The sequence below is a fragment of the Peromyscus leucopus genome, chromosome 4 (genome assembly GCF_004664715.2).
Source record: "Peromyscus leucopus breed LL Stock chromosome 4, UCI_PerLeu_2.1, whole genome shotgun sequence".
Classification (NCBI taxonomy): domain Eukaryota; kingdom Metazoa; phylum Chordata; class Mammalia; order Rodentia; family Cricetidae; genus Peromyscus; species Peromyscus leucopus.
The window spans coordinates 78615799-78627748 of record NC_051066.1 but is presented as its reverse complement, the minus strand read 5'-3'; the positions used below and the strand labels follow the sequence as shown (position 1 = coordinate 78627748).

Below are 11950 nucleotides of genomic sequence, written 5' to 3'. Positions count from 1 at the left end.
TTGGTCAAATGTGTATTTTAGTAGAGTACAGGGAAATGATTATCACACTCTCAGTGTAGTAAGAATATGAAAGATCTTGTACATGCACAATTACCAGTATGTATATATACCACATGTATAATGAAAATGACTCCCCCCCCCCCCCCACACACACACAGAAAAGAAAACTTTGTTAAAGGTAGCATGTCATTGGTTATTTTTTGGTTAGGGCTATTTTATTACCAGGCCCTAAATATTCCTAAAAAAGAAGAGTTTTTCCTTCTCTCTTCTTTGGATCATTGTATCTTGATATTAAAACACATGACCTTCCAATGATTGTAGTAAATTAACTTCTATAGTTCTTTTGTCTCCATATATATGTACATATACATATATATGCACTCATACAATGCTATTGTATAGAGACTTCAAGGAGACATGAGAATGTATGCTTATTCTCAGGTTCATTCACTAAGGTGCTTAGCTGACAACCAATTTATAAGTGCAGATATAGTTGAGCAGCTTCTTATGTGTGCCAGGCAATTTGTACTGTTCATTGTATTTTCGATGGTACATCTAATTAAGGGAAGTGGGGCATAGATATGACTGAATTCATACCCTACATTTCAACCTTAAGCTTCTCAATCTGTGTCCTACTTGAGTTATTAAGTACTCTTAGTTTTATTGAGTATAAGTTATATTTCAATCAGTACTGCCCTTGAGCTTGTCCCCTTTATGGAGTTAATGGAATAGAAATCTAGAAAAATCAAATTGGGCTTTTCCTTTACTATTTTGAATTATAAACATCCTTGAAAAGACTAGAGAATGTTTTAAATTTCATTAGTAAAGCCTGTGAGTTACATACATCCTAAGGAAAAACTCCTTAAATGCTCCTTGTGGGAGAAGAGGCAACACTGGATCTGGTCTTTCAAGAAAAAGGCTAGACTACTGTATGTTTTCCATTATACATAATAAGCTATTCTGATGCTTACCCTGCCGCTGCCTTGGTCCTTCACTGTTGACATTGGAAGAAGCAGTTTCTCAGATCCACTTATAGTCGGGTTTTGGTATATTAATTTGTAAGTTAATTTCCTGTAAGTACTGTATTTCTTTTTTTTTTTTTTTTTTTTTTTTTTTTTTCGAGACAGGGTTTCTCTGTGTAGCTTTGCGCCTTTCCTGGAGCTCACTTGGTAGCCCAGGCTGGCCTCGAACTCACAGAGATCCGCCTGGCTCTGCCTCCCGAGTGCTGGGATTAAAGGCGTGCGCCACCAACGCCCGGCTTAAGTACTGTATTTCTTTAAGGAGACAACTTGAACTTTATTAGCACATTTGGGTATTCTTTGCCCGGCATCATGGTCAGTGTTCAATTAGTGGTGGCAAAAAGAACCAATCAGGAGACTGATGGAGTGGGCCAAATGTGTGTGGTAAGTGACATGATTCAACTGTGGTTAATGATAATAAATCTGATGTGACCTAGTCAGTGTGATCAGGCAAGACTTCATTGAAAGAGATAATTGAACTAAGGTATATGGATGGGGAATGGTAAACTGGACAAAAGAGAAGCAGAGGCCCACGCTTCAGTGACTGCTGTTTGGTTTAAGCTTTAGCAAGATCTGGCTGGGGAAACTCGTAAGGGCAGTTTTTCTTTTATGTTCAGATTTTGTCTCAACATTTGGAAGCTATTGGAGATTTTCAAATGGTGTATGTATTGTTTGGGGGTTGGGATAGTGGGCCATCCAATAAAACTGCCATTTAAAAAGACCCTCACTGCAGTGTTGAAAACCAAAGTTTATGGGTCAATGGAATCTCTCTAGAAGGTACATTTCATTCTTTGCAGCAAAGTTGGCAGTGGTGAGGGGCTAACATTCCGTCTCCACTGAGTATCCTTTGTTAATAGGCTTCATCGCTTATATTTATGAAAATGACCTAATCCAGTTCACTGTTCTATCATTAGTTCTTTGTAGTTTGTCTAGAAATATGTGAGTCCCAAGTTGCTCAAACTCAAAACTCCTACTTGATATTAGGTCAGTGAGAGATGGTAGGCTGGTGACAGGGCTCAGCAGGTGAGGGCACTTGTAGCCCAGCCTGACCAGAGTTTTTGACTCCTGGAATCCACATGGTCGAAGGAGAATCATCTTCCAAAAATTATCCTCTAACCTCCCCAGGAGTGTAGTGCCCTGCTCATACCCATCCTTTCAATAGACATTTCAGATTTTTGGTTGTCTTAGATATTCCAAACTGGCTTAAGTACTCTGCCAACTGTTTTGTCCAACCACTCTGTAGGGGGCAATAAATTGAATACAATACTTGATGTCTTTATATAGTTCTTAAATAAAATCACATGGTTCCCCAGCTCAGCACAGCCATCTATCACTATGGCCACTCTTCCCCTGCCTCACTCCTTTACATTCTAGACCAGAAATGGACGGTATTCTATGGCAGTTCTCCCTGTTTGTGCTCTCTCACACGGTGTCATAGATTTTGCAGTGACTTGGAGTCAAGCTAGTCTCAATTCCAGTGGGTCCTCCCTCTATTAAAACTGAATCCATAATCCAGTCCACTTATGCAGCATTACCTAGCCTAAAGTTTACCCAACTTACTGTTTTTAAGTTGAACATTGTCAAGTGTCATTTCAGAGTTTTGGGTATTGCTGTGTCCACTTTGACAGGACTTCTCTGCCCGTTTATCCGGTACTGGTAGTTTTATTTTATTAAAATCATTTAGAACTTGAGTATTAAAGCTAGGGACATTTGGTGACTATCAACATACTATTACTCGGCATCGTAAAGTTTTGTTATAAATGAATTAATGTATAAATTGATTTTAAAATTGGAAGTGCTTAAATTTGGGGAAGGAATTCAGTTTTGTACACCAGAGCTTATGCTGTCCAAGAGTATGGGGCATTAACGTGTCCAGTGCCCAGAAGGCGGAAGTATTTATGGGTAATCTTTGTGGATGTGGTTGGACGAGCTTCCAGCAGAACTGCAGGGAAGGTAACTCAATAGAGCCCCGATGTTGGCTTTTCAGGACACTTCACGTAATACGGGTTTGAGAAGAACAGCCGCCACGGTCGTGGGTACAGTCTACATAAACCCGGACCCCCCCCCCCCCACTACTGCGGGTTGCAGGGTTCGGTGAGATGAATAAAGAAGCTACTGGCTTAGTTTCATGTCATATTAAAAGTTGCGGGGGGCGGGGTCGATAAAACGGCACCCACGCTTGGAACATGCAGCAGATGAGTTCGAATACCAGTGTCCAACGCCAGCTGGGGGGGCCTGGATATCCAAACGGTTTATTTCCGCCCGCCATAACCAAGCTGTAGGGTCAGGTGCAAATGGTACACGACTTGACTGCAATGGCGAACGGCAGCTAGTGCGCAGCCGTAGTAGACACGTGCGTTATGGGTTTTGCGTCACATTGGCGTCATCACCAAGCGCCGAAGCAAGGGAAGGTCCCATCGTGCTAGCGGCCCCACCCCCTCTTTTGAGCGCTTGCGCACGTGTTTCCGGCAGCCTAAGTGTCCACACTCACTGGCGGCTCCTGGCGTGCTCAGCTGGCTGGTGGCATTTTCTCCGCTAACGCGTAGGTCTCCGGAGCAGCTTGGTGTCCTCACCTACTTCCATTGTGCGGCTGGCTGGGGTCCGGCGGACTCCAGACGCAGGTACTCTGTGGAAAGGTTTGGTCCGATGTTGAGGTGTGCGGCGGTGTCCTTTACCGGCCCGCTAGGCTGGCTCGAGGACCAAAGCCCCTGTCTGGGCTGCCGGGATCTTCGGACTGCATCTCTTCTGGACGCCCAGCAGACAGACTCCCGGTCTTGGATACGCAAACACTCTTTGGGGCTGGTTTCATGAGCGCTTTATGGGGTGCATGGCTCTTTTCCACACTCAGGGACCTCTAACTGGGAAAGTAGAGAGTGGGTGGGTTTCAGAGCCGCTTTCCGAGAAGCTTTCTCCTGGTAGCAGTGGTAGGCTTTGTACTAAGGCCGGTTAATCCTGAATCTTCTCCTAATTGGCCGCAGCTTGTCCATTATTTTATGCTCTATCCAGTTGAGTCTCAATTAGGACATTTGACAATGCACCCGGTGATGCTTGGCACAGGGTGCTTGGTATTTGTGCAGGAATGGATACAGCAGCGATTCATCTAGCTTAGTGGTTCTCAACTTTCCTAATGCTGCGATCCTTATGTTGTGGTGACCCTCAACCATAAAATTATTTTCATTGCCACTTCATAACTGTAATTTTGCTATTGTTATGAATCTTAATGTAAATATCTGATATTTCCAATGTTTTTAGTTGACCCCTGTGAAAAGGTCTTTTGAACTTTGGGGGTCGCAACCCATAAATTGAGAACCGCTGATCTAGCTGGTCCTGGTAGCCCACGCTTTTAATCCCAGCACTGGACAGGCAGAGGTAAGAGGGAAATCTTTGAGTTCGAGGCCAGCCTCTTCTACAGAGTGAGTTCCAGGACAACTAGGGGTACACAATGGAACCCTGTCTCAAACAAACAACAAACAAACAAAACATTAAAAACTAACAAGAACAAAACAAGAAAAAAGAAAGAACGATTCATCTTAGTTTTCTGTTTCCTGCAGTGCCTTCCTCATCTATTAGGCCTTTCTTGGCAACTAATCTTAGACCATTATCAGATTCCTTACTCTAGCTGTTACTTTTGTATCTAATTTTGTCTGTGTAGTTCTACCTCATTTCTTTTTAAAAATACTCTTAGAATTAAAGTTTGTAGATAAGAACCTTACTTGGTAATGTTAAACTCCTGGTAAAGGACTTTCCTACTAAAACAAATGATCGACTCTAAAAATTAGGTACCTATTCATTTTTTGTGGGTCTTTACGTGTCTGGCAACATAGAGCGTACAAATTGAACTGAAACACAAAGGAAGGGGTTCAGGTGGAGTTGGGGGGACAGTGTGAAGCCCTACTGTTTTGGGATTCTTAATTTCCCACAGCTAGGCAAATTCTGGTCCATATGGTACTTTTTGAAGTCACCTGTACAGAGCCTTTAGTGTGACTTCTCACCCAAGGAAACAAATTGTATCATAGAAATATGTTTGTTTTCTCTCATTTTATGAATAATGTGAATTTTAATTTTTATTATAATTTGTGTGTGTGTTGTATTGCATGTCATGGAGTGCATGTGGAGGTCAGAGAACAATTTTTTTTTTTTTTTTTTTTTTTTTGGTTTCTTGAGACAGGGTTTCTCTGTGTAGCTTTGCACCTTTCCTGGAGCTCACTTGGTAGCCCAGGCTGGCCTCGAACTCACAGAGATCTGCCTGGCTCTGCCTCCCGAGTGCTGGGATTAAAGGCGTGTGCCACCAACGCCCGGCGAGAACAATTTTTTTTTAATGATTTATTTTTATTTCATGTGTATTGATATTTTTCTGCTCATGTGTCTGTATGAGGGTGTCATATATTCTGGTGAGGGTGTCATATATTCTGGAGTTACAGACAGTTGTGAGCTGTCATGTGGGGACTGGGAATTGAACCTGGGTTTTCTGGAAGAGCAACAAGTGTTCTTAACTACTGAGCCGTCTCTCCAGCCCCCAGAGAACAACTTTTAGGAGTTGGTTCTCTTCCCCTTTTTATTTGCAGGGGGAGGAGGGTTAGTTCTTTGAGACAGGGTTTTTCTGTGTAGCCCTGGCTGGCCTCAAACTCACCAAGATCTGCCTCCCAAGTGCTGGGATTAAAGATGTGCTACATCACCACTCAGCAGTTCTTTCCTTTTACCTTGTGGGTTCTGGGGATCAAATTCAGGTCATCAGGTTTGGCAGCAAGCACCTTTCCCTGCTGAGCCATTTTACCACACACGTGAACATCTTTTTTTTTTAAATACATCCCAACCAAAGTTTCCCTCCTCGTCCCCAACCCTATCCACTCCTCATCCACTGTTTCGTTTCAGATACAGACAGGCATCCCATGGATGTCAATCAGCCATAGTATATCCAGTTGCAGTGAGACTAGGCACCTCCTTTTCTGTTAAGCCTGGAGGAAGTAATCCAGGAGGAGGAATAGGTTGCAAAAGCAGGCAACAGAGGCAGAGACAGCCCCTGCTCCCACTGTTAGGAGCCCCGTAAGTGGAACATATGCAGAGGGCCTTAGTCAGTCCCATGCAGGCCCCCTGGTTGTCAGTTCAGTCTCTGTGAGCCCAGGTTAGTTGGTTCTGTGGGTTTTCTTGTGATGTCCTTGACCCCACTGGCTCCTACAATCCTTTCCTCCCCTTTTCTACAGGACTCCTTGAGCCCCCATAGTGTTTGACTGAGTTTCGGCAGCTGTTTCCATCAGTTGCTGGGCAAAGCCTCTCTGATGATGACAGTTTGGCTAGGCACCAATTAGTCCACACATGTGAATTTTAAAGAAACCAAATCATAAAAGACAAAATGTTAAAATAAAAATCACTACTAGAAATTACATTTTGGGCTTTTTCCCTATCTAGTCCTTTTTATTTTTTCTCCCCTCTGTGTGTTATGTATGTGTATCAAATGGTATTTCTAGTGTTGGGAATGCTGCTCAGATAGTAGAATGCTTGCTTGCCTAGCATGAACAAGGCCCTGGGTTTGATTCCCAGCACAACATAACATCTTGTGTGGTGATGTATGTCTGTACTTTGAGCGGTTGCTTGTAACCGTAGTACTTGGGAAGTGGAGGCAGGAAGATCGGAATTTAGGGTTATCTTGGGCTATAGTGAACTTAAGGTCAGCCTGGAAAGCATCACACTGTTAAAAAACAAAACCCAGAGTAAAAGAGTATATCATACTTTATCTTGCTACTCTTTTGGGTCTATAGAGATATGATTTTATACTTTAATCATTCTTGGTTTTATTTATTTATTTATTTATTTATTTATTTATTTATTTATTTATTTATTTATTTTTTTTTTGGTTTTTGAGTTTTATCTGGAACTCACTTGGTAGCCCAGGCTGCCTCGAACTCACAGAGATCCGCCTGGCTCTGCCTCCCGAGTGCTGGGATTAAAGGCGTGCACCACCACCACCGCCCGGCGGTTTTATTTATTTTAAACACGTGTCCTGATTCTCCCTCTCTTTTTCTTTCTTTGTGTTTCTGAGACAGGGTCTCTCTGTGTAGCCCTGGCTGTTGTGGACCTCACTATGTAGACAAGGCTGGCCTCCAGCTCACAGAGATCAGCCTGCTTCTGCCTCCCCTAATTTTTCTTAAACTACTTAGTGATATAAAATCCACTTCTCTACTGACTTCCCATGCTTTAGAACACCGTGTCTCTCGAGCCTTAGTTTCCTGATTATAGAACTGAGGCCTGTGGAGCTGTTTGAAGATTAAGATTGTAATTAAGATTACATCTGTACCTAGCATAACCTCCACAGATGGCTGGTGCCACTTACTCGGATGTGGCATTTAGTTCATCTGCATCTCCTTTCTTCCTGTTTTAGTGACATTCTTTCACCATGCACCGGAAGAAGGTGGATAACCGAATTCGGATTCTCATTGAGAATGGCGTGGCTGAGCGGCAGAGGTCTCTTTTTGTTGTTGTTGGGGATCGAGGAAAAGATCAGGTAAGACCTGGTAAATGCTTTGTGTCCTGTCCCAAAGTTGGCAGGTTACCTAGGCCATTTGAGGTTTCAGCATATGGTGGCATTAGGACCCCTCAGCTGGTAAAGTGCCCGGTAGGACATTCATTCAGTACCTGGAAATGGTAAATTTTTTGTATTTAAATTTATGAGCAGATGAACTAATATCTTTAGAATGCTGAAATGATGGCGTGACCTCAAGGTTAAACATATGTGACTTAGCTTCTGGTTCCTGTCTGGTTATTTCTTGCCTTTGACCTTGGGTGCTTTCCTTGGCAGGTTAGTTTCTAACTTTCAAATGATGTCTTGGGCCTGGCGGTCTCTATGGTGTCTTTGACACTGAGTTTCTGTGATGTTTTTTTTTTTTTTCTTGGCAGGTGGTTATTCTTCATCATATGTTGTCCAAAGCCACTGTGAAGGCTCGGCCCTCAGTCCTGTGGTGTTACAAGAAAGAGCTGGGGTTCAGCAGGTAAGCTTGTCCCTCGGATGTCACATCCACCTTTCAATTCCTGCTTCCTAGTTATATGCCAGGAGAAACTCAGTGACAGTGTTTGAGGATCACTTCTATTGCTCAGGCCCGGATTTGCCCTTCAAACAGAAGCCTTTACTTCTTCACCACCCCTTCCTGTCTGGCTTCTGCACCAAGACCATGAGAGCGCTGTGCTCATAGACATTCCTAGAGATTTGATGCCTAAGGTCACAGTGCTTCTCCCTTTCTCCTCTTCAGAGAGCTTCTGAGACCACTTCATTGTTCATTAGACACTTGATTATTTTTACCACACCCACCCACCCTCCCCCCCTTTTTTTTTTGTGATGCTGGGTATTGACCATAGGACTTCAGGCATGCTGGATGAGTGCCTTACCACAGAGTTACATATCCAGACTCTGAAAGCTGTAATGGTGGTAGTGTCGGAGAGATCATTCACTGGTTAAGAGTACTGGCTGTGCAATCATGAGGATTGTAGTTCAGATCCCAGCAGCCATACCACAAGCCAGGCTTCCTGCGGTTGCCTACAGTTCCAGCTCCAAGGAGTCCAGTGCTCTCTGAGCTCCATCCATGCATGCCTGTGTGCATGTACTCACACGGGCACAAGTACAGAGACACATATTGTTGGTTGTTTTTGCTCTTTTGAGGCGCCCACCACCCAGCTCCCAAATAAATTGCAAACGGAGGTTTATTCTTAATTATAAATGCCTGGCCTTAGCTTGGCTTGTTTCTTTCCAGCTTTTCTTAAATTAACCAGTCTGTCTTTTGCCTCTGGGCTTTTATATTTCTCTATTTCTGTATACCTTTCTTTCTTACTCTGTTGCTAGTAGCTGGGTGGCTGGCCCCTGATGTCCTCCTCCCTCTTCTCTCTTTCCTTGATCTTCCTTTGGATTTCTCCTTCTATGTATTCTCTCTGATGCCAGCCCTGCCTATCCTTTCTTCTGCCTTGCTGTTGGCATTTAGTTCTTTATTAGACCATCAGATGTTTTAGACAGGCACAGTAACACAACTTCACAGAGTTAAACAAATGCGACATAAACAAAAGTAACACACCTTAAAATAATTTCCCACACACACACACACACACAAATACACACACACAAATACAATTCTTTGAAGAAGACTTGTAGGGGACCCTCAAAGCAAACACATGTGGGTACCTTGGGACTGCTTGGAAATAGAAAGGATGATTCAGGGCCTAAGGGGTTAAGTTTTCAGTTCGGCTTAGGGGTAAGTAATCTGGAGCCAGAGTGCATCTGTTTCTTGTCTTGATCATCTCTCATCTCTGTAAATGTGTTCTGTGCTTCCTCTTGGTAAACTAGGTCTGTGTGTGTGTGTGTGTGTGTGTGTGTGTGTGTGTGTGTGTGTGTGTTTCTTTTTCTGTCTCCCTGGCAGAAACTTAATGTAAGTTTTATGTCTAAGGCCAACCGTATGGAAGTCAGGCTTTCTCCTCAAATTCTTGTCAAAAGATGCTTCCAAATGGGGCATCGCATAGTAATACGGTTAGTCATGTGGTAGAAACCTAGCGGTTCTCCTCTAACTCTGAGGGAGATATAGTGGGCAATGCACTTTGGCAGGTAACCTGCTCTGTGGTCCCCTGAGGTACCTTCTTTCCAGCCCACCCGCTAAGGTGGTCACTTTCCCCACGCTAGCTACCTAGTTCATGTGATCCTCTTGACGGGCCTCATTTGCCTTGTTACCCTCCCCCCCCATGTGCTCAGCTCTGTTCACCGTCGGGCCCCAGCTCTGTCCTGACTTCCCATACTGTGGTAAGTCTCCCTGCTGACGCCTAGGCTGAGGCTGGTATTTCCATCCCCTGACATCAGCTGCTGAGATCCCTTGTTCCCTGTGTCTGTATCCTCCTTGAAACTTTCTCCAAGCTCTTTTTTTTTTTTTTTTTTTTTTTTTTTTTTTTTTTTTTTTTTTTTTTTTTCGAGACAGGGTTTCTCAGTGTAGCTTTGCGCCTTTCCTGCAGCTCACTTGGTAGCCCAGGCTGGCCTCGAACTCACATAGATCCGCCTGCCTCTGCCTCCCGAGTGCTGGGATTAAAGGCATGCGCCACCACCGCCCGGCCTTTTTTTGGTTTTTTGAGACAGGGTTTCTCTGTAGTGTTGGAGGCTGTTCTGGAACTCACTTTGTAGCCCAGGCTGGCCTTGAACTCACAGAGATCCGCCTGGCTCTGCCTCCCGGGTGCTGGGATTAAAGGCGTGTGCCACCACCGCCCGGCCTTCTCCATCTCTTCTTAAGCAGACTTTCCTCTGTGGTCTGCAGTGTGCACTGATGACTTTTTTCCCCTGTCTAGGCAATAAACTCGTTTTGTTAGATGTTTTCTCTCATTATCTTTCTCGTTTAAAGTTGTATTGTGTGTTTGAGTGTGTGTGGTGGGGGAGAGGGAGAGGGAGGGGTGTGGGCATGCAGTGCCACAGCATGCATATGGACGTCAGATGGCATCCTTCGGGGTGGTTGTCTCCTTCACTGTGGAGTCTCTTAAGCCCTCCACACGAGGAGCAGCAGCTGCTCTTGAGGGCCGAGCCATCTTTCAGGCCCTTCCATGCATTTTTAAAAGATTGATAAGATTTTGGCTTCTCTCTCTCTTGCCTCTCTCTCTCTCTCTCTCTCTCTCTCTCCTCCCCTCCCCATTTCGAACAGGGTTTCCCTGTGTAGTCCTGCCTATCCTGGAACTTACTCTGTAGATCAAGCTGGCCTTGAACTCACAGATCTCCCTTGCCTGACATGTGCTGGGATTAAAGGTGTGCATCACCACTGCCTGACTCTCTGTCTGTTTTGTTGTTGTTGTTTGGTAAATAAGAGATTGGAATCGGACAGCTCTCGGTATTCTGGGCAGATTTTCTAATTTAACCCGCCTGGTTTCACTTTTTAAAATTGCTCTGTGGCCACAGTCTTTGTGGTAGCGGCTCTTGTGTGTAACACCAGCACTCAGGAAGCTAGGATGGGAGGATTGCCAGGAATTCAGGTGGTACAGAGTTGAAACACTGTGTCAGAAAGTGAAGGAGGGTGGGGAATCTGTCCGTACCTCTTCTAGCTCTTCCAGCCTGCCCCAAGTCTTGACTTTCACATCACCTTGAAAGAGAACGGCTTAGGGAAGGAGCCAGAAGCACCAGTGGTGATCCCCTTGTCCATGGGCCTCGGTTCACACGGCAGGTAAAGGCCCACAAGGGAACACCTTGGTTCTAGCTAGTAAGTTTGAAAACAGTGGTTCAGCTTTCCTCAGCCAGGGCTGAGGGCATAGTTCATTTGGTAAAGGGTTTGCCTTGTAAGCAGGACCTGAGTTTGATTCCACAGAACCCATTTACAATATAAAAAAGCCAGAGCCAGGCAGTGGTGGTGCGCTCAGGAGGCCACCCTGGTCTGCAGAGTGAGCTCCAGACCAGTCACCAAAGCTACACAGAGAAACCCTGTCTCGAACCCCCCCCCCCCAAAAAAAAAAACACACACACACACACACAAAAAAAAAAAACAAAAACCTCAGGCTTAGTGGTATATACTTGTAATCCCTGTGCTGAGGAAGGTAGACATGGGTGGATCTCTGGTGCTGGATGACCAGCCTAGTTTACTAGATTAGTTCAGTGAGAGAAGCTCTATAAGATTGTCGTCAGCTAGAGGCCACCACCATCCTGAAAGTCGTGGGTTGTCTTATAAAGGACTAATGGAGAGATGGTTCAGTGGTTGAAAGAACCACGATTTCCAGCCCACACGTGACACTGCACACGCATGGTGCATAGATATACAAAACTGCAAAACTGCCCATACACATAAAAATAAATCTTGGGAGATTTAAATGAAAGACAGGTAATTCCTCAGGGCTGTCTAGGTCCTGTCTCAATCCTTCTGTCCTTTCCTTAGAGAAACACTATCCTTGAGACGTGACTCACACTATGGACAAAGAAGTGAAGGATTTGTCTAGGAGAC

The 11950-nt window shown here is 44.4% G+C and overlaps 1 protein-coding gene across 1 annotated transcript in view; it reads left to right on the top strand.

Moving 5' to 3' along the window:
• The first annotated feature begins 1264 nt into the window (after nucleotides 1–1264).
• The window catches only part of Nat10 (N-acetyltransferase 10), a 43825-nt gene continuing 33139 nt past the window's right edge, over nucleotides 1265–11950 (top strand). Inside the window, 3 exon segments of the mRNA XM_028877911.2 lie at nucleotides 1265–3640; nucleotides 7396–7518; nucleotides 7911–8002. Of these exon segments, the coding sequence (XP_028733744.1) occupies nucleotides 7411–7518; nucleotides 7911–8002 (200 nt within the window). The 5' untranslated portion in view covers nucleotides 1265–3640; nucleotides 7396–7410.